The sequence below is a fragment of the Gobio gobio genome (genome assembly GCF_949357685.1).
Source record: "Gobio gobio genome assembly, chromosome: 24".
Lineage (NCBI taxonomy): Eukaryota > Metazoa > Chordata > Actinopteri > Cypriniformes > Gobionidae > Gobio > Gobio gobio.
The window spans coordinates 16,657,961-16,682,052 of record NC_137120.1 but is presented as its reverse complement, the minus strand read 5'-3'; the positions used below and the strand labels follow the sequence as shown (position 1 = coordinate 16,682,052).

The 24,092-nt window shown below is 37.5% G+C and overlaps 1 protein-coding gene across 1 annotated transcript in view; it reads right to left on the bottom strand.

Moving 5' to 3' along the window:
* Window positions 1-24,092, bottom strand: part of armc9 (armadillo repeat containing 9) — a 99,176-nt gene that overhangs the window by 15,652 nt on the left and 59,432 nt on the right. Inside the window, exons 19-23 of the mRNA XM_079808655.1 lie at window positions 8,787-8,877; window positions 7,112-7,179; window positions 6,851-6,949; window positions 4,562-4,671; window positions 1,885-2,021 (exon numbers count right to left, since the gene is read on the bottom strand). Coding sequence (XP_079664781.1) covers window positions 1,885-2,021; window positions 4,562-4,671; window positions 6,851-6,949; window positions 7,112-7,179; window positions 8,787-8,877 — 505 coding nt within the window. The remainder of the gene's footprint in view (window positions 1-1,884; window positions 2,022-4,561; window positions 4,672-6,850; window positions 6,950-7,111; window positions 7,180-8,786; window positions 8,878-24,092) is intronic.

The following is a 24,092-nucleotide window of genomic DNA, read 5'->3' as shown; positions in this document are numbered from 1 at the left end:
AAACTTTGGTAACAGCGTTGAATGTTTGATCGTCAACAGTGTTTCCAAAGTTATCAAAACAATTCAATATTCAACTGTTACCAAAATTATTATAACGATCATACTTTGGTAACAGCGTTGAATGTTTGATCGTCAACCGTGTTTCCAAAGTTCTCAAAATCATTAGAAACTCAACTCTGTAACCAAAATTATTATAACGATATACGTATTAAAGATGGAACTGTGATCTCATCTTTCTGAAGGATTACTAAACAATGAGATTTGTATTCGGAGAATAGAAAAAGTAAAATGACATTAATACAAACCAATGAGAAAACAATATCCTCCTGGGACCCATCATTTTTTTTACATTTTGTATTTAGTATTTTTTCATGTCATTACATTGTTTAGAGCTGGGCTTTTCAAACTGGGGTCCGGGGACCCCCAGGGGTCCTCCAGAAGTTTCCAAGGGGTCCCCAGAAAATTTCAGAGAATAAAAAGACAAAGCAAAAATGGATAAAGTCTACAGAATATTCTAACGGTTTCATTTCTGAATGTTTTTCTCCTTTCTTGCCGTATACATTCCAGAATTGTATATGTTTGCTTTGTATCTTTCCAGAGAGTTTTTCTCACCATAGTCCCCTTTATCTCGCTCACTGGGGTAAGCTGCTTACATTTATTGCGAAAGGTGCTTGCTTATACAAATAATTTTGAATTGAAAATGTTCTTCTTCGGGTTTATACATCCAACATTAATAGTCAATTTAAGTTGAGAAACAATATGTTGTATTTATAATGTCACACTTACTATTAATCTAACAGTTTAAATGTTTTTTCGTACATAAAGATAGATGGATTTTAGGAAGGGGGTCTCTCATAAAGGTTCATCATATTTGGGGGTCCTTGGCATCATTAAGTTTGAAAACCCCTGGTTTAGAGCATAAGAAAAAAATGCATTTTTTTAAATATATTTTATTCATATGTTATGATTATGTCCTCTGTAGTTGACACAAGAACTCAGTTGTTTAAACAATAAAATGACACGAAATTGCATGTATAGGCAAAAACAATGGGGTTTATTTTTAATTCAACAATACATTTTTAGGCTTCAGATGTTTTTTAACCAAACTTTGTTTAAAGATGATTCTGAACTATGTAATGAAAGATATAACGAAATGCATTGATATACCGTTTTACTTTATGCAATATGTGGATAAAATGGCCATACTTGGATTTTCCCATTCAATACAATGTATCATTACACTGCATCTAATTTTCATATTATGTGTACATACATCTCTTGTGCAACATGTAATGAAAATAGAAGTGAAATAATGGGAGTAATAATTGCAACATTTTCATAATAATATCTAATATTTCATAGGAATATTGATATGTAATTTCTTTCCCTGTTCACTTGTTGTGTCTCCAAAATGCCTGATAAACATGATTTAAGTCCTGGCGTCCACTACAGTGGACATTTATGAAATCCATGCCCTGTTTTGTAACAAAGTCATATTTTGATTAGAAACCCCATAACATTTTCCTGAGATGTTGATTTATAACAAACAATTTGAGAATTAATCCGATTTAAATTATAATGACAAAATATGATCATATTTCCATAAGATAGCTAAACATTAATGTCAGCTGTTTTTAAAGACCAAGAAGAAGTTGTTTTCCTGGTGAAACCGCCAAACATTTGGTATCTCTGCAAAGCCCCGAATGTGCTCTTTACAGGACATCCAGACTTAAAACTGTGAAGAAATTCACTAAAATATAATGTCCACTACAGTGGACAAAAGTCTATTTCTGAGTTCCAGGAGGATATGAAAAAATAAATAAAATAAACACAAGACATGCTGGAGTACATATGTAAATATTTGTCAGTCATCGGCACACATACCCAGTGTCTGGTGCATGGATTCAGCAGTGCTGGGCCGACTGCCGGTGCGAGTGGGTGGGCGGGAACTGAAGCGAGAGTGGGCGGGGCTATCTTCACTTCTCATTCGGGTAACGGGGTAGACTCCGTCCCCACCAGCTCTGCATAGGCAAACACACATACCCACATGCACAAATGAACATTAACATGTCCAACATGGCAGTGGAAGCGAGAAGCATATTAAGATGGGCAAAATCTAGTTCAGTTCCAAGACATTTTGCAGACAAAAAATTCAGTTTCTATAGACTTAAGTATTTGATGCAGAATAGATGTGTTGTAATTCAATTGATGTAACAGTGGAAATTTGTGAAATTCGATCAACAGATTAACAGTAATTTGATAACATTATGATTGTCACGGATGTTTGAAATTGTACATGCTTCCAAAATGTTATTTAAAAATGATATGTAGGTTAATATTGATGTTTATACTATGTATTGTTTGCATATATAGGTGCTTATAAATTAAAATAATTAAATATACGTCCGGTCAAAAGTTTGGAACAATTGCGTAAGTATTTTGAAAGTATTTTCTGCTCACCAAAGTTGAATTTATTTGATCAAACATACGGTAAAAACAGTAATATTGTGAAATGTTATTACAATTTAAATAACTGGTTTATATTTTCATATATTGTAAAATGTCATTTATTCCTGTTATGTCAAAGCTGAATTTCCAGCATCATTACTCCTGTCTTCAGTGTCACATGATCCTTCAGAAATCATTCTTAATTTGGTCTACTCCTTACAGTATTAACTTAAAAAACACGCTCTGATAAATTCTTGCCCAATAAAAGACAAAGACAATGTTGTATTCTTTCGTTCATACCATTTCAAAACGGCAAGGTCAAAACATTGACAGTCATGCAACCAATTGTCAGTAGTTGTTCCCATCACTGATCCATACGCTTCAGTAGAAACAATGAGGATATATCCAACTGAGGATGCAGTCTTGTACATCCTGCTTGGATATTGACACGTTATTTGACTTGAGGGCAGAGCTATTGTCACTTTGTTTATTGTATTCTGTATATTTATCTCAAGTTTAGTTGAGCAATTAGACGCTTCCAATGAAAACACTTTCATTGTTAAAAGGAAAAAAAAGTGGTCACCTCTACCAACAAGGAAGCAAAATAGTACAGATGTACTTATTTAAATAACATGACATGCACATGAACCATAGCTGGGTTTGCGTTAAAATATAACACATCATTTCTGAGTTTACAAAATTCATAAGATTTGTGAGGGAGTGAGATTTCTGAATGATTCAAATGTGAATATGAGAAATGCTCCATTTTAAATGTCACATGAAAAAAAAAGAAGAAAATAGGTTGAATTTGGGTCTATGGGTCTCGATTTGGTGTGAATCTATAATATCATCCCAATGTGTTAACCAATGTGATATTCAATATAAGTAATGGTAGACTCATTTTATTAATCCAAGATGGACATGTGTGTGTTACGAACTCAAGGCCTGTTCATACCAACACAAATGTTCGGCACGAAAATTCTGATGATTTATTGCCTAAGAAACAACATAATCCAAATTCACTCTCTGACTGTAAAATACCCCGGTTAACCAGGTACAGAAAGCACTGCAATACTTCTGACATGTTTTTGCAAATTCACTGTCGTTTGCAAAATATTCTTTGCGTTTTGTTTATTTTGTTTTATGCAGCGATTCTGGGCATGTAATCAATAGCGCAAATCGTATTAGTTGGTCAATTTTCTACGCACTGCGACAGAAAAAAAATTAATCAAAGAACAACTTTGTTTTTAAAGCAAGGAACAAATTCCATATGTTGAACACATTTTAAATTTAAGTATTCAACCCTGTTTCCAAAGTTATCAAAATGATTAAATATTCAACAATTTTGCACTTCAATTAATTTTAGCTAAATTATTATAACAATCAAACTTTGGTAACAGGGTTGAATGTTTGATCATCAACCGTGCTTCCAAATGTATTAAAAGCGGTTAAACACTCAACTCCGTTACCAAAATTATTATAACAATCAAACTTTGGTAACAGTGTGGAATGTTTGATCATCAACCGTGTTTCCAAAGTTATCAAAACGATGAAACATTCAACACTGTTACCAAAATTATTATAACAATCAAACTTTGGTAACAGGGTTGAATGTTTGATTGTCAACTGTGTTTCCAAATGTATTAAAAGTGGTTAAACACTCAACTCTGTTACCAAAAATTATTATAACAATCAAACTTTGATAACAGGGTTGAATGTTTGATCACCAAACGTGTTATCAAAGTTATTAAACATTCAACTCTGTTTAACCAAAGTTATTAAAATGATTACCAAAATTATAAGTGATCAAACATTCAACCGTTACCAAAGTAATCAAAAACTATCAAATTCTCAGCCCTGTTTTCAAAATTATCAGAGCAAATACTTAACTCTGTTACTAAAGTTATCAAACATGATCAATTTACTTTAAATTATTTGATTTGCAAATTTAACTACCAACTAATACTTGCGACAAAATGTTGTCGCATTGACGGCATGTGAATGTTTGTGTTGGTCTGAACAGATGCATTAACAGCTGTTGATTCAAATGAATATGTTTATTGCACCAAATAGTCATCTTGTTATGAACAGGCATTGAGAATGATGTCCTTACATGGAGTTTTTGTGAGAACTGGGCGTAACCGGCCGCTGGAGGGGCTCGTCTATGCTGCGAGATGATGGAGGATATGATCTTCTCTTCATCTTCACCATGTTGGTCATTATCTACAAAGCACCAGAGAGACACTTATCACACAGAATACAGCTGATACATCTCAAATAAATCACAAAACATCACATTTTCTCAATGAATAATGTACATCTTCCTATCAATGGATTTCGAAAGTGACAAAAGAGCAAGAAATACTGTCTGCTAACATTGCCTGGCCGATATAACAGTACTTATAGATGCATCAGAGATGCATGGTAATACCAGAATTAAGTCCAGTTCCCAAACAAGAGAAATAACTATAAACTATTTGATAACTATATTAGTATCCACAGAATCAGACGATAACGCTCTGTTTATTGTAAGTGTGTGCTATATTTATGTCGCCTGCTGCTTTAAATGCTCGAGTTCTTTAACGCTCTCCAAACGAACTTCTGGGCTGATTTTGTTCAAAATGATGTTGCACCAGTTCCTTCTTCATCTACACTTGAAGTATATCAGGGCCTTTAGTTTATGTTAGAGCACTGAATTGCTGTTTGCAAGACACTAAAGATGCGTGACTGCTTTCAGATTTTTTATATCTTGAATGTTGTTTCCTTTGTGAGGGACTGAATTAATGACAAAAAAGGAAGTGTGGCACTACAATATATTGCCAAAAGTTTTGGGATGTCTGCCTTCACATGCACATGAACTTTAATGACATCCCATTCTTAAAGGGTTAGTTCACCCAAAAATGAAAATTCTGTCATTAATTACTTACCCTCATGTCGTTCGACACCCGTCAGACCTCCGTTCATCTTCGGAACAGAAATGAAGATATTTTAGTTGAAATCTGATGGCTCTGAAAGGCCTCCATTGGCACAATGGCACTTTACACTCTCAAGACCCTTAAAAGGTACTAAAGACGTCGTTACAAAGTCCATCTCACTACAGTGGTTCTAAAATAACTTTATGAATCGGCGAGAATAGTTTTTGTGCGCAAAAAACCCCTAAATAACGACTTACATAGTGATGACGATTTCAAAACACGGCATCATGAAGCTTCGAAGCGTTATGAATCAGTGAGCCGAATCATGATTCGGAACGCGTGTCAAACCGCCAAACTGCTGAAATTTGGCAATTCAAACCGCTGATTCGACTCGCTGATTCATAACGCTTCGAAGCTTCATGATGCCTTGTTTTGAAATCGTCATCACTATGTAAGTCGTTATTTAGGGTTTTTTTGCGCACAAAAACTATTCTCGCCGATTCATAAAGTTATTTTAGAACCACTGTAGTGAGATGGACTTTGTAACGACGTCTTTAGTACCTTTTAAGGGTCTTGAGAGTGTAAAGTGCCATTGTGCCAATGGAGGCCTTTCAGAGCCATCAGATTTCAACTAAAATATCTTCATTTCTGTTCCGAAGATGAACGGAGGTCTTACGGGTGTTGAACGACATGAGGGTAAGTAATTAATGACAGAATTTTCATTTTTGGGTGAACTAACCCTTTAATCCGTAGGGTTTAATATGGAGTTGGCCCACCATTTGCAGCTATAAGAGTTTCAACTCTTCTGGGAAGGCTTTCCACAAGGTTTAGGAGTGTGTTTATGGGAGTCCAGTGGCGGAGTGCTTTACACCACTGCATCCCACGCTTTTTATTGCACTTGGTGATGTAAGGCTTGGATGCAGCAGCACGACCATGGAAACCCATTCCATGAAGCTCTCTACGCACTTTTCTTGAGCTAATCTGAAGGCCACATGAAGTTTGGGTCTGTAGCTGTTGACTCTGCAGAAAGTTGGCGACTTCTGTGCACTGTGCGCCTCAGCAAGCTGACCCCGCTCGGTGATTTTACGTGGCCTACCACTTCGTGGCTGAGTTGCTGTTGTTCTCAATTGCTTCCACTTTGTTATAATTCCACTCACAGTTGACCGTGGAATATTTAGTAGTGAGGAAATTTCACGAATGGACTTATTGCACAGGTGGCAACCTATCACGGTACCACGCTTGAATTCACTGAGCTCCCGAGAGCGACCCATTCTTTCACAAATGTTTGTAGAAGCGTCTGCATGCCTAGGTGCTTGATTTTATACACCTGTGGCCATGGAAGTGATTGCAACACCTGAATTCAATGATTTGGAGGGGTGTCCCAATACTTTTGGCAATATAGTGTCTAGTCTCTTGACCAACAATACCCTTGTGTGTGAAGTTGGTCTGGATATGGTTTCTATCGTAAATGTAACGTGAAGTTTTACCCCTAAATACTCTGTCGTCAGTAAAGACTCTCCGCTGAGCTCTTTTGGCTGAGGCTGCAGGACTTCCTCTTTATCTAGGTCCGCCTCCATAACATCTTCCTGTTTACAAGATTGAAGAATCACATACAGATCAAATGACTGAGCAATAAATCATATGAACACCACAAATGGCAGTGATAGCCTTTAATGTAGATTCTAGGACATCAAAAGTCGCACTGAGCAATAATCTTTCTTAGAAGACAAGAAAGTGAATTACTGTACCTCATCATCATCGTCGTCATCATCTTCTTCATCACCCGACTCACCCGGTTCATGTTCGGGAATGTCCGCTGAGTATGACAGAATTATAAATAAATACAATAGAATCACTGAAATAATGGACCGAATATGGGACTCATCTCTCCTCATTTACTCATTTCGCTCTAAACCCGTATGACATCCACGGAACGCAACATGAATAGTTGAAAGTGAAAAAAGCATCATAGAAGTATTAAAAAAGTAGTCCAAATGACTCTATTCCATGTCATATGGATAGAGTTTATGATACATTTATGGTGTTTTCCATCCCTGTCCTCATTCACTTTATTATACTGAAAACAGTGGCCACGATTTTATTATAGGGGTGGTTGATTGCCCCTTTTTACAAGATGTCTCTGATGTCCCCAGAGTGTGTATGTGAAGTTTTAGCTCAAAATACCCTACAGATAATTTTTTATATCCTGTTAAAATCGTAAATTTTTGAAGGTTTTCCCTCGTTTTTGTGTGTCCCTTTAAATGCAAATGAGCTGCTGTTCACGGGGGCGGAGCTTCAAGAACTCCAGTTAGCAGCTCTGATTACCTCATGCAGACAGGCAATGAAACTGTTCAGCCTTTTATGCTCAGGCCGTAGTCGGACAATGATGGAGAGACTCAAGAAGAAGCGACAACAAGTAGAATGCAACAAGATGTTCCTGAATGGTTAGTTGATAAATTTATGTAGCTGATGTGGAGTAAACTATCTTCAAGTCATTGATTAGCATATTCTGTCATGATAATCTCACCCCCTTTGTTGCATGTTCTCGGGGGCAGGGTTTATGTAAATTTCAGGGTTAGTGATGTCACTAACCCGGGAGGAAGCTTGTGTAGTCCCTACCAGCCATTTGTTGTAGTCCTTAAAAAGCAATTTCTTTAAAGGTATAATATATCTCTTTTTGTTTTGAACTTTGAGCGTCGTAAGTTTTGCAGTTATGCTCAAACAGCAACATTACACACTAAGGTTAAAAAAGTGAAATCATAATCAACCACCCCTTCAAAAAAACAAACACTTTTTGTGTTTCACGGAAGGACAAAAGTTATACAGGTTGAGTAGGGTGAGGACCAAGCGGCAACCTCCCGCAGTTTCTCTTGAAGCCAATACGGAAGTGCCTCAAACTGCAATTCATCGACTGGCCGCTAGGGACAGGATCCAGAAGGGAGCAGAATCTCATTGAGCCCCATGTTAAAATGGCCAACTTTAGAGCAGAATAAAACATGTTTACAGCCTGGTACAAATTGTGCTTTTGGTCTATACGGCTCATTTTGCCCTTCATGACAACTGTGAGGGGGGTGAATTTTTTTAAAACTCATTTGTTTACATTATATAAAGCCTTAAAATTCTGCATAATTAAGGGCGTGGCCATTTCGAGTGACAGGTGGATAGCCATTTATCTGCTGTCTGTTAGTCACGCGTCACTTAAGCTCCGCCCACGTCCCGCCTTTTTGCCCATTTTCTGTTATCCGGGAGTGACGCGCGATGACGCGCTGCCAAGATGGCTCGTCCCTACTTTGCGCTTCAGAACGGCTCATCAGAATCCTATGGGTGACGTCACGGACACTACGTCCATATTTTTTTTACAGTCTATGGTGAGGACACATTTTTAGATTAACAATTTTGAGGTGATCTGCTTTATCTTCTTACCTGAGGTAAGCTGCTTGATGATGAATTCGATTTGTCTGTTGAGTTCAGGATTTTCTTCTTTACTGTAACAGCATAGGATCTCTTCCATACTCTAAATCCAACAACAAAATACTCACATTATTTGTATTCTATGATCGTAGCTTTGGAGAACAACCAGCAGCCTTGATCATAGCAGAATCACATTGTGTAAAACATATTTTAAAATGTGTAAAAAAAAAAAAAAAAAAAGTAAAACATTTCTTTTTGACTCATCATGTGAAGTAGCGTACAAATATTTTAAAATGTGAAAAAAATTATATTTGACTCATCATGTGAAGTAGTGTAAAAAATATTTAAAAATTTGTAAAAAAAAATGTTAAATAAATATTTGACTCATCATGTGTAATGTAAAAATATTTTAAAATGTGTAAAAAAAAAAGCAAAATAAATATTTGACTCATCATGTGAAGTAGTGTAAAAACTATTTTAAAATGTAAAGCGGGTAAAGAAAAAAAAACGTAAAATGCGGGTAAAGACATCTGTATTCGACTCTTCCTCTGCGCGACTCCTCCGAGGCAGGGACTCCGATAAGGCACCGAGTTATCTCCTTCTTCTCCCTTCATCTTTCTTTCCTTCCTCTCTCTAACCATGTGCGTCCACTCCATCCCCGTTATCTCGCAACCACGACCCACTATTACACGTAGACGTAGACGGCACCGTAACACTGCCAATCTACTTCCTGTTCCCTCCTCCTCTAATGCCTCTCCGTCTCTTTCTTTTTCTGTGGGGCTATGGAATTGTCAGTCAGCTGTCAATAAAGCTGACTTCATTCCTGCCTTTGCCACTCAATCCACTCTCAAAATCCTGGCCTTGACTGAGACCTGGATCCGTCCAGAAGACTCAGCAACACCTGCTGCTCTCTCTAATAACTTCTCTTTCTCCCACACCCCTCGCCAGACTGGGAGGGGTGGGGGCACGGGTCTTCTCATTTCAAACAATTGGAAATACTCATCTCACACAGCTCTTTGCAAAAACAACACATTTGAATATCATGCTATAACGCTTTCAACTCCCACTAAAATACATATTGTAGTCATTTACCGCCCCCCAGGTCCACTGACCACCTTTGTTGATGAGCTAGATGTTCTGCTGTCCTCATTTCCAGAAGATGGCTGCCCACTCATAGTACTCGGCGACTTCAACATTCACCTGGACAAATCTTATGCTTCAGATTTCCACTCCCTCCTAGCCTCATTCGACCTCAAACGCCTCATCACGTCACATACCCACAAATCTGGTAACCAGCTGGACCTCATTTACACACGCAACTGCTCTACAGACAATATATTGGTCAAACCTCTACACATCTCAGATCACTTTTTTATCACATTTAATCTTCAACTTACTACTCACACACCACCAGTTCCTCCACCAGTTACTTTCAGACGAAACCTGCGCTCACTCTCTCCTTCTCACCTTTCCTCTGCTGTCTCTTCCTCCCTTCCCTCATCCACACAATTCTCTTCTATGGATGTTAACACTGCAACTGACACTCTATGCTCCACTTTAACTTCATGTCTAGACGATATCTGCCCTCTTTCTTTTAGGCCAGCACGAGCTACTCCCTCTAACCCTTGGTTATCTGATGTTATTCGTGAACATCGGACGACACTCAGGGCAGCAGAGAGGAAATGGCATAAATCAAATCACCCATCTGATCTAGCTAAGTATCAGTCTTTGCTCTCATCCTTCTCGAATGAAGTACACGCAGCTAAATATTCTTATTTCCAAAACAAAATCAGCAGCACCTCAAACTCACGCACACTATTCAGAACATTCAACTCTCTGCTCTGTCCTCCTCCACCACCCCCCACCACCTCCCTATCTCCAGACGACTTTGCACAATTCTTCACAAACAAAACAACAACTATCAGCAATCAGTTCTCACCCCCACACACTGTGGATTTTAGATCAGCCACTCCCACGACCGAACATACTCTCTCCTCATTTTCCACACTCACTGAGGCCGAAGTATCTAAACTTGTCCTCTCGATCCCATTCCCTCACACCTCCTTCAAGCCATCTCTCCTACTCTCCTTCCTGCACTCACACACATCATCAACACATCGCTCTGCACTGGCACTTTCCCTACCACTTTCAAGCAGGCTCGGGTAACTCCACTGCTTAAGAAACCCACTTTAAACGCATCACTCATAGATAACTACAGACCTGTCTCTCTCCTGCCATTCATAGCAAAAACTCTTGAACGAGTTGTTTTCAACCAGGTTTCATCCTTCCTCTCACAGAATAACCAGCTGGACTCGAACCAATCCGGTTTCAAAAGGGGCCACTCCACAGAGACTGCATTACTGTCGGTCACCGAAGCCCTGCGGATAGCTAAAGCTGAGTCCAAATCATCAGTTCTTGTCCTCCTTGATCTATCTGCTGCCTTTGACACGGTAAATCATCAAATCCTTCTGTCCACCCTCTCATCACTGGGCATCACAGGGACTCCGCTCCATTGGTTTGAATCTTATCTCACAGGTAGGTTCTTCGAGGTTGCCTGGAGAGGAGAGGAATCCCAAGCACATCAACTGACCACGGGGGTTCCTCAGGGCTCAGTGCTTGGACCTCTCCTTTTCTCCATTTACACTACTTCATTAGGTCCCATCATACAGGCACATGGCTTCTCATATCACTGCTATGCTGATGACACTCAGCTCTACCTTTCATTCCAACCAGACGACCCCACAGTAGCTGCACGAATCTCCAGCTGTCTGGCTGACATCTCTGCATGGATGAGTAAAAATCACCTACAGCTCAACCTGGCAAAGACGGAGTTCCTCATCTTTCCCGCCAGTCCCACTATGCAACATGACTTCACCATCCAGCTAGGTGCATCCCTGATCAATCGCTTATTGTACCCCCAAGTTGTAAGTCGCTTTGGATAAAAGCGTCTGCTAAATGCATAAATGTAAATGTGTAAAAAAAGTAAAATAAATATTTGACTCATGTGAAGTAGTGTAAAAAATATTTTAAAATGTGTAAAAAAATGTAAAATAAATATTTGACTCATCATGTGAAGTAGCGTAAAAACTATTTTAAAATGTGTAAAAAAAATGTAAAATAAATGTTTGACTCATCATGTGAAGTAGTGTAAAATATTTTAAAATGTGTAAAAAAAAATTAAATAAATATTTGACTCATCATGTTAATTAATGTAAAAAATATTTTTAAATGTGTAAAAAAAGCAAAATAAATATTTGACTCATCATGTGAAGTAGTGTAAAAAATATTTTAAAATGTGTAAAAAAATGTAAAATTAATATTTGACTCATCATGTGAAGTAGTGTAAAAAATATTTTAAAATGTGTTAAAAAAAAGTAAAATAAATATTTGACTCATCATGTGAAGTAGTGTAAAAATATTTTAAAATGTGTAATAAAATTTGTAAAAAAAAGTAAAAAATATTTTACTCATGTGTAGTTTAAAAACATTTTAAAATGTGTAAAAAAAGTAAAAAAAATATTTTACTCATGTGAAGTAGTGTTAAAAAATATTTTAAATGTGTAATAAAATGTGTAAAAAAGTTAAAAATATTTTACTCATCATGTGAAGTATTAAAAATTATGTAATTTAAAAAATAAAAATAATTTAAACAACCTAAAGTCATTGCTTATAAATATAAAAACAATATATTTTATTCTAACACAATACACTACCCTTCAAAAGTTTTACCGTTCGTGCTTTTGAAAAGTTGTATATGCTTACCAGGGTTGCATTTATATGATCAAAAATACAGTACAAACAGTAATATTGTCAAATATTATTACAATTCAAAATAGCTGTTTTCTACGTGAATATATGAGTGATTCTATAATTGGAGATAAATTTGACATTTCAAAAAGTTAAGGAAAAAAACGGTTCACTAACTATTCTTATTAAAACATTTTCACTTTTAATAACTCAGTGCTTTCCAAACAAAAGTTAATTCATTTGTTTTACTTAAAAAAGTAATTTCTCTATAGTATTGTTTGTCAACTCTGTTACAGACAAATTACGCAATGCATAGAAATAACATTGTAACGGGGTTGACAATTTTAAACTTTTTAGCCCAAAAAAAAAAGAGATGGAGAGGGGGAGCGCTGAAGTAAAACCCTGCCCGCTAGTCAATGTTCCGTTTCACTTGGAAATACATCACAGCACTGAAATAAAATCAGTTGCAACTTTAAACAGTTGAGACTTTAAACAACTCACTGTGTGATCAGTGATAAACTCTGTTTTCCTTTTGATATTGTAGCAACGATTTTAACGTTATACAAAATAACTTGGTGTTAGAACTTCTCAGATTAAAATATTTTCTCAGAGAGAGCACACACACCTTATCAGATCTTATCAGTGAGGGGAAGTGACAATTTCCTGTATCTCACATGGTTGTGTGAGAAAATGCCTATTTAGTGACACATTTTTATAAGATAAAAGTTATTTTTAAACAATAAATCGTGATTTTCAGCTATATAAGACACTTTTTACAGAACATATATTGTTATGGCCTGTAACATCATGTGATCCATGACAATAAGTAACAAATAATTAAAATAATTAAAAATATAGCTGCAAGCAGCAATACCGGGGCCAAGCGCAAAGAAGAAGACAAGACATGCCAAAATGGCTGGCAGTGTCAGATCAACTGGAGCAATGAGCAATTAATCACGTTTTAAGATGATTTTAAGCAAAAGGCTGAAAGTGCATTGTAGTCTGAGAGTGTCAGACCAACTGCAACAATTAACAATTATACAGTTTAAGAAGATTAGGCAAAATGGCTGAAATATCATATATAGAGTCACTGATAATATAAGTTAATGGTTTATCACTTTTGACCAATAGGTGGCACAGTTACGAAATTGATGTGGTGTGGTCAGAATAAGGGAACAATGACACATGCAAAGTTTGATGCCAATATGTCAAAGCATTGCAGAGATACAGCCTCAAGAGTCATTTTGGCATCATGGCTTAACTTCGTCACTGCGGTTTACAAAAACGGTTTCATCTATTGATGCAAAATCCCTAACTTTTTGTTGACACAGTCTGAAGATGATACGATTCGATTTTGGTGGAAATTGGACAAACGGTCTAGGATGAGTTTGAAAAAGTAGGTTTTGATCAAATAAGAACATTGAGGACAGGATGTTTGACCAAATATGGCAAAATTAGTATCTATGTTCTCGGCATGAGCCAATAAATGTATTATGACCAGTTTCATTAAACTAGGCTAATTTAATCAAAAGTTATTAGCATGTTTGTAAATTTTGTTATAACCTCTGACCACAAGGTGGCACTGCCCCAAAACTTTTTGAGTACCTTCAAAGCATGGTGCGGAAGACATGATTTTTGGACAAAGAGTTCAAAAGTTATAAGCAAAAATAGCCATTTTTTGTATCTCCGGACCAGTAGGTGGCGCTCCGCCGAAACGCTGCATGTTGCTTCAGGTCATGCTTGTGATGACATATACCAAGATTGGTTTGAATACGATAAAGCGTTGTGGAGATATAGGCTTATGAGTGTTTTTGCAACTGCTACGCAAAATTTGTGTGCGCGTTTATCGAAAACGATTTGACAAATCAACTTGATTTGCAAGATTTTTTGTCAGCATGGTCTGAAGATGATCTGGTTCAATTTTCGTGCAAATCGGACAAACCGTCTAGGACGAGTTCGTAAAAGTAGGTTTTTTGGAAAATTAAAAATGGCGGGGAAATTATCATGACCGAAAATGACATCATAGGTTGCAATTGAATCGGCATGAGCCAATGACTCTATTATGACCAGTTTCAATATACTAGGCTAATTTAATCAAAAGTTATTAGCATTTTTGTCAAGTTTGTTATATCTTTTGACCACAAGGTGGCACTGCCCTAAAACTTTTTGAGTACCTTCAGGGCATAGCAAGGAAGTCACATACCGAGTTTAGTAACAATATACTAATGCATTTGTAAAATATAGCATTTTTTGACAAAATTCAAAATGGCCGACAGCCAAAATGGCCGATATGGTAAAATTGAATATCAGACGACTCGGCATGCCGTCGTGAATGTAACGAGACCACATTTATGATTTTTGGACAAACAGTTCAGAAGTTATAAGCAAAAATTGCAATTTTTCGTATCTCCGGACCAGTAGGTGGCGCTGCGCCGAAACGCTGTATGTTGCCTCAAGTCATGCTTGTGATGACATGTACCAAGTTTGGTTTGAATACGATAAAGCGTTGCGGAGATATTGCCTTAAGAGTGTTTTTGCAACCGCTACGTAAAATTTGTTTGCGCGTTTATCGCAAATGATTTGACGAATCAACTTGATTTGCAAGATTTTTTGTCAGCATGGTCTGAAGATGATCTGGTTCAATTTTCGTGCAAATCGGATGAACCGTCTAGGACGAGTTCGTAAAAGTAGGTTTTTCGGAAAATTCAAAATGGCGGGAAAATTTTTATGACGGAAAATGACGTCATAGAGTGCAATGGAATCGTCTTGAGCCAAGGAATCAGAGGAAAAAAGAATTTTGTTTCTAGCCCTTATGGTTCAAAAGTTATTAGCATAAACATGAGTCAAATTTTGGACTGATGGTGGCGCTAGAGGGATTGAGTTTGAGACTCCAAATTTGCTACGGTGACATTTCAGACTGTCCTCTATTAGTGTGCCAAATTTCACAACTTTTTACCATACGGTTCTATGGGCTGCCATAGACTTCGTGGCGGAAGAAGAAGAAGAAGATGAAATATAGCTGCAAGCAGCAATACCGGGGCCAAGCGCAAAGAAGAAGACAAGACATGCCAAAAAAGCTGGCAATGTCAGATCAACGGCAGCAATGAGCAATTAAAGACCTATTAAGGTGATTTTAGGCAAAATTGCTTTAAAATGATAAATACAGTCAATAATAATGATTTAATGATTTATCACTTTCAACCAATAGGTGGCACAGTTACGAAATTGATGTGGTGTGGTCAGAATAAGGGAACAATGACACATGGAAAGATTGGTGTCAATATATCAAAGCAGAGTGTCAATATAGTGTCAATATGTCATTGATGGCCAATTTCAAGTTTCGTAATGATACACCAATTCATTTGTGAAGCATAGCATTTTATATCATAAAACTGCATTGTAGTCAATGGGAATTTCATGTTTTGTTCTATTATAGCGCCACCAAGTGGCACAATCCTATCATTTTTTTTATGTGTCCTTGGAGTGAGCCCATACATGTCTGTGTCAATTTTGGTGAAAATATCTTGTTTAGTTTTGGAGTTATATACATTTATATGAAAAAACACATAAAAAATGACTGACACCTGACTTTGATTGGATTTTACACCCCCTTACTATCAATATTTTGACATTTGATAATTAGCGTACAGCTATCGACCTATGTTTCCGAACTTCTGAAGCTGGTTTCGTCTCGATCGGACTAGCGGTTTCGAAGATATCAGCTAATGTTTTTAAAGTGCTAAATTTGCTTTCCTGTAGCTCAAACAGTAGAGCATGGCGCTAGCAATGCCAAGGTCATGGGTACGATTCCCAGGGAAAGCAAGAACTGACAAAATGTAAAATGTGTGCCTTGAATGCAATGTAAGTCGCTTTGGATAAAAGCGTCTGCCAAATGCATAAATGTAAATGTAAATGTAAATGTAAATGTAAATTACAACGCTGCACAAATAATACGCCGAAACCTGGCAAGTCTGGTATCGTTGGACTCTGCGAGGATTCAGGACACAAAAAAGTTACTCTCATGAAAATAAGTCAATCTCACCTAAAGTTATAAGCATTTGAAAAAAAAATTCTCCACTAGGTGGCGCTGTTTCGAAACTTCTTGGGCTCATTCAGGGCACCGTGTTGATGACCCAAACCGAGTTTCGTAACAATCCGTTCATGTGTTCATAAAATACAGCATTTTAGCACATAATTCAAACTGGCCGGCAGCCAAAATGGCCGATATGGTAAAAATGAATATCAGACGACTCGGCATGCCGTCCTGAATGTAATGAGACAACTTTCATGATTTTTGGACAAACGGTTCAAAAGTTATAAGCAAAAACAGACATTTGTTGTATCTCCGGACCAGTAGGTGGCGCTGCGCCGAAACGCTGCATGTTGCCTCATGTTATGCTTGTGATGACATGTACCAAGTTTGGTTTGAACACGATAAAGCGTTGCGGAGATATTGCCGTAAGTGTGTTTTTTTAACCGCTACGTAAAATTTGTGTGCACGTTTTTCGCAAACAATTTGACGAATCAACTTGATTTGCAAGATTTTTTGTCAACATGGTCTGAAGATAATCTGGTTCAATTTTCGTGCAAATCGGATGAACCGTCTAGGACGAGTTCGCAAAAGTAGGTTTTTCGGTTAATTAAAAATGGCGGGAAAATTATTATGACGGAAAATGACGTCATAGGGTGCAATTGAATCGTCTTAAGCCAAGGAATCAGAGGAAAAAATAATTTTGTTTCTAGCCCTTATGGTTCAAAAGTTATTAACATAAACATGAGTGCAATTTTCGACTGATGGTGGCGCTAGAGGGATTGAGTTAGAGACTCCAAACTTGCTATGGAGACACTTGAGACCGTCCTCTATAAGTGTGCCGAATTTCATAACTTTTTACCATATGGTTCTATGGGCTGCCATAGACTTCGTGGCGGAAGAAGAAGAAGAAGAAGAAGATGAATAATAATAAATATAGCTGCAAGCAGCAATACCGGGGCCAAGCGCAAAGAAGAAGACAAGACATGCCAAAATGGCTGGCAGTGTCAGATCAACTGGAGCAATGAGCAATTAATCACGTTTTAAGATGATTTTAAGCAAAAGGCTGAAAATGCATTGTAGTCTGAGAGTGTCAGACCAACTGCAACAATTAACAATTATACAGTTTAACAAGATTAGGCAAAATGGCTGAAATATCATATATTGAGTCACTGATAATGTAAGTTAATGGTTTATCACTTTTGACCAATACTTTGACCAGTTACGAAATGTATGTGGTGTGGTCAGAATAAGGGAACAATGACACATGCAAAGTTTGATGCCAATATGTCAAAGCATTGCAGAGATACAGCCTCAAGAGTCATTTTGGCATAATGGCTCAACTTCGTCACTGCGGTTTACAAAAATGGTTTCATCTATTGATGCAAAATCCATAACTTTTTGTTGACACAGTCTGAAGATGATACGATTCGATTTTGGTGGAAATTGGACAAACGGTCTAGGATGAGTTTGAAAAAGTAGGTTTTGATCAAATAAGAACATTGAGGACAGGATGTTTGACCAAATATGGAAAAATTAGTATCTCTGTTCTCGGCATGAGCCAATGACTGTATTATGACCAGTTTCATTAAACTAGGCTAATTTAATCAAAAGTTATTAGCATGTTTGTAAATTTTGTTATAACCTCTGACCACAAGGTGGCACTGCCCCAAAACGTTTTGAGTACCTTCAAAGCATGGTGCGGAAGACATGATTTTTGGACAAACAGTTCAAAAGTTATAAGCAAAAATAGCCATTTTTTGTATCTCCGGACCAGTAGGTGGCGCTGCGCCGAAACGCTGCATGTTGCTTCAGGTCATGCTTGTGATGACATATACCAAGATTGGTTTGAATACGATAAAGCGTTGTGGAGATATAGGCTTATGAGTGTTTTTGCAACCGCTACGCAAATTTTGTGTGCGCGTTTATCGAAAACGATTTGACAAATCAACTTGATTTGCAAGATTTTTTGTCAGCATGGTCTGAAGATGATCTGGTTCAATTTTCGTGCAAATCGGACAAACCGTCTAGGACGAGTTCGTAAAAGTAGGTTTTTTGGAAAATTAAAAATGGCGGGGAAATTATCATGACCAAAAATGACATCATAGGTTGCAATTAAATCGGCATGAGCCAATGACTCTATTATGACCAGTTTCAATATACTAGGCTAATTTAATCAAAAGTTATTAGCATTTTTGTCAAGTTTGTTATATCTTTTGACCACAAGGTGGCACTGCCCTAAAACTTTTTGAGTACCTTCAGGGCATAGCAAGGAAGTCACATACCGAGTTTAGTAACAATATACTAATGCATTTGTAAAATATAGCATTTTTTGACAAAATTCAAAATGGCCGACAGCCAAAATGGCCGATATGGTAAAATTGAATATCAGACGACTCGGCATGCCGTCCTGAATGTATCGAGACCACTTTTATGATTTTTGGACAAACAGTTCAGAAGTTATAAGCAAAAATAGCAATTTTTCGTATCTCCGGACCAGTAGGTGGCGCTGCGCCGAAACGCTGTATGTTGCCTCAAGTCATGCTTGTGATGACATGTACCAAGTTTGGTTTGAATACGATAAAGCGTTGCGGAGATATTGCCTTAAGAGTGTTTTTGCAACCACTACGTAAAATTTGTTTGCGCGTTTATCGCAAATGATTTGACGAATCAACTTGATTTGCAAGATTTTTTGTCAGCATGGTCTGAAGATGATCTGGTTCAATTTTCGTGCAAATCGGATGAACCGTCTAGGACGAGTTCGTAAAAGTAGGTTTTTCGGAAAATTCAAAATGGCGGGAAAATTTTTATGACGGAAAATGACGTCATAGGGTGCAATGGAATCGTCTTGAGCCAAGGAATCAGAGGAAAAAAGAATTTTGTTTCTAGCCCTTATGGTTCAAAAGTTATTAGCATAAACATGAGTAAAATTTTGGACTGATGGTGGCGCTAGAGGGATTGAGTTTGAGACTCCAAATTTGCTACGGTGACATTTCAGACTGTCCTCTATTAGTGTGCCAAATTTCACAACTTTTTACCATACGGTTCTATGGGCTGCCATTGACTTCGTGGCGGAAGAAGAAGAAGAAGATGAATAATAATAATAAGAACGGGAACGGTTTCAATAGGTGCCTTCGCACCTTCGGTGCTTGGCCCCTAATAATAATAATAAGAACGGGAACGGTTTCAATAGGTGCCTTCGCACCTTCGGTGCTTGGCCCCTAAATATAGCTGCAAGCAGCAATACCGGGGCCAAGCGCAAAGAAGAAGACAAGACATGCCAAAAATGCTGGCAATGTCAGATCAACGGCAGCAATGAGCAATTAAAGACCTATTAAGGTGATTTTAGGCAAAATAGCTGTAAAATGATAAATACAGTCAATAATAATGATTTAATGATTTATCACTTTCAACCAATAGGTGGCACAGTTACGAAACTGATGTGGTGTGGCCAGAATAAGGGAACAATGACACTTGCAAAGATTGGTGTCAATATATCAAAGCAGAGTGTCAATATAGTGTCAATATGTCATTGCAGAGATATAGCCTCAAGAGGCCTTTTCATTATAAGTATGGACCACATGGCGGTGCTGTTTTGAAACCGTTTAAGCAGCTTAAAGGCATGGTGCTGATGGCCAATTTCAAGTTTCGTAATGATACACCAATTCATTTGTGAAGCATAGCATTTTATATCATAAAACTGCATTGTAGTCAATGGGAATTTCATGTTTTGTTCTATTATAGCGCCACCAAGTGGCACAATCCTATCATTTTTTTAATGTGTCCTTGGAGTGAGCCCATACATGTCTGTGTCAATGTTGGTGAAAATATCTTGTTTAGTTTTGGAGTTATATACATTTATATGAAAAAACACATAAAAAATGACTGACACCTGACTTTGATTGGATTTTACACCCCCTTACTATCAATATTTTGACATTTGGTCATTATCTTATTGCTATTGACCTATGTTTTCGAACTTCTGATGCTGGTTTTGTCTCGATTGGACTAGCGGTTTCGAAGATATCAGCTAATGTTTTTAAAGTGCTAAATTACAACGCTGCACAAATAATACGCCGAAACCTGGCATGTCTGGTATCGTTGGACTCTGCGAGGATTCAGGACACAAAAAAAGTTACTCTCATGAAAATAAGTCAATCTCACCTAAAGTTATAAGCATTTGAAAAAAAAATTCTCCACTAGGTGGCGCTGTTTCAAAACTTCTTGGGCTCATTCAGGGCACCGTGTTGATGACCCAAACCGAGTTTCTTAACAATCCGTTCATTTGTTCATAAAATACAGCATTTTAGCACATAATTCAAAATGGCCGACAGCCAAAATGGCCGATATGGTAAAATTGAATATCAGACGACTCGGCATGCCGTCCTGAATGTAACGAGACCACTTTTATGAATTTTGGACAAACAGTTCAGAAGTTATAAGCAAAAATAGCCATTTTTCGTATCTCCGGACCAGTAGGTGGCGCTGCGCCGAAACGCTGTATGTTGCCTCAAGTCATGCTTGTGATGACATGTACCAAGTTTGGTTTGAATACGATAAAGCGTTGCGGAGATATTGCCTTAAGTGTGTTTTTGCAACCGCTACGTAAAATTTGTTTGCGCGTTTATCGCAAATGATTTGACGAATCAACTTGATTTGCAAGATTTTTTGTCAGCACGGTCTGAAGATGATCTGGTTCAATTTTCGTGCAAATCGGATGAACCGTCTAGGACGAGTTCGTAAAAGTAGGTTTTTCGGTTAATTAAAAATGGCGGGAAAATTATTATGACGGAAAATGACGTCATATATTATATATTATATAAAGATTCACTGATAATATAAGTTAATGTTTTATCACTTTTGACCAATAGGTGGCACAGTTAAAAAATTGGTGTGGTGTGGTCAGAATAAGGGAACAATGACACATGCAAAGTTTGATGCCAATATGTCAAAGCATTGCAGAGATAAAGCCTCAAGAGTCATTTTGGCATCATGCCTCAACTTCGTCGCTGCGGTTTAACAAAACGGTTTCATCTATTGATGCAAAATCCCTAACTTTTTGTTGACACAGTCTGAAGATGATACGATTCGATTTTGGTGGAAATTGGACAACCGGTCTAGGATGAGTTTGAAAAAGTAGATTTTGATCAAATAAGAACATTGAGGACAGTATGTTTGACCAAATATGGCAAAATTAGTATCTCTGTTCTTGGCATGAGCCAATAAATGTATTTTGACCCGTTTCATTAAACTCGGCTAATTCAATCAAAAGTTATTAGTTTTTTTGTACATTTTGTTATAACCTTTGACCACAAGGTGGCACTACCCCAAAACCTTTTGAGTACCTTCAAAGCATGGTGCGGAAGACCCATACCAAGTTTCGTAACGATACACTAATGCGTTTGTAAAATATAGTATTTTAGCACATAATTCAAAATGGCCGAGAGCCAAAATGGCTGATATGGTAAAATTGAATATCAGACAACTCGGCATGCCGTCCTGAATCTAACGAGACAACTTTTATGATTTTTGGACAAACGGTTCAAAAGTTATAAGCAAAAATAGCCATTTTTTGTATCTCCGGACCAGTAGGTAGCGCTGCGCCGAAACGCTGCAAGTTGCCTCAAGTCATGCTTGTGATGACATATACCAAGTTTGGATTGAACACGATAAAGCGTTGCGGAGATATAGCCTTATGAGTGTTTTTGCAACCGCTACGTAAAATTTGTGTGCACGTTTATCAAAAACGATTTGACGAATCAACTTGATTTGCAAGATTTTTTGTCAGCATGGTCTGAAGATGATCTGGTTCAATTTTCGTGCAAATCGGACGAACCGTCTAGGACGAGTTCGCAAAAGTAGGTTTTTTGGAAAATTAAATATGGCGGGGAAATTGTCATGACCGAAAATGACGTCATAGGGTGCAATTGAATCGGCATGAGCCAATGAATGTATTATGACCAGTTTCATTATACTAAGCTAATTAAATCAAAAGTTATTAGCATTTTTGTCAAGTTTGTTATTACTTTTGACCACAAGGTGGCACTGCCCCAAAACTTTTTGAGTACCTTCAGGGCATGGAGTGGAAGTCACATACCGAGTTTAGTAACAATACACTAATGCATTTGTAAAATATAGCATTTTAGCACATAATTCAAAATGGCCGACAGCCAAAATGGCTGATATGGTAAAATTGAATATCAGACGACTCGGCATGCCGTCCTGAATCTAACGAGACAACTTTTATGATTTTTGGACAAACGGTTCAAAAGTTATAAGCAAAAATAGCCATTTTTTGTATCTCCGGACCAGTAGGTAGCGCTGCGCCGAAACGCTGCAAGTTGCCTCAAGTCATGCTTGTGATGACATGTACCAAGTTTGGATTGAACACGATAAAGCGTTGCGGAGATATAGCCTTATGAGTGTTTTTGCAACCGCTACGTAAAATTTGTGTGCACGTTTATCAAAAACGATTTGACGAATCAACTTGATTTGCAAGATTTTTTGTCAGCATGGTCTGAAGATGATCTGGTTCAATTTTCGTGCAAATCGGACGAACCGTCTAGGACGAGTTCGCAAAAGTAGGTTTTTTGGAAAATTAAATATGGCGGGGAAATTGTCATGACCGAAAATGACGTCATAGGGTGCAATTGAATCGGCATGAGCCAATGAATGTATTATGACCAGTTTCATTATACTAAGCTAATTAAATCAAAAGTTATTAGCATTTTTGTCAAGTTTGTTATTACTTTTGACCACAAGGTGGCACTGCCCCAAAACTTTTTGAGTACCTTCAGGGCATGGAGTGGAAGTCACATACCGAGTTTAGTAACAATACACTAATGCATTTGTAAAATATAGCATTTTAGCACATAATTCAAAATGGCCGACAGCCAAAAAAGCTGATATGGTAAAATTGAATATCAGACGACTCGGCATGCCGTCCTGAATGTAACGAGACCACTTTTATGATTTTTGGACAAACGGTTCAAAAGTTATAAGCAAAAACAGCCATTTTTTGTATCTCCGGACCAGTAGGTGGCGCTGCGCCGAAACACTGCATGTTGCCTCAAGTCATGCTTGTGATGACATGTACCAAGTTTGGTTTAAATACGATAAAGCGTTGCTGAGATATTGCCTTAAGAGTGCTTTTGCAACCGCTATGTAAAATTTGTTTGCGCGTTTATCGCAAATAATTTGATGAATCAACTTGATTTGCAAGATTTTTTGTCAGCATGGTCTGAAGATGATCTGGTTCAATTTTCGTGCAAATCGGATGAACCGTCTAGGACGAGTTCGCAAAAGTAGGTTTTTCGGTTAATTAAAAATGGCGGGAAAATTATTATGACGGAAAATGACGTCATAGGGTGCAATCGAATTGTCTTGAGCCAAGGAATCAGAGGAAAAAAGAATTTCGTTTCTAGCCCTTATGGTTCAAAAGTTATTAGCATAAACATGAGTCTAAATTTGGACTGATGGTGGCGCTAGAGGGATTGAGTTAGAGACTCAAAATTTGCTATGGTGACATTTCAGACTGTCCT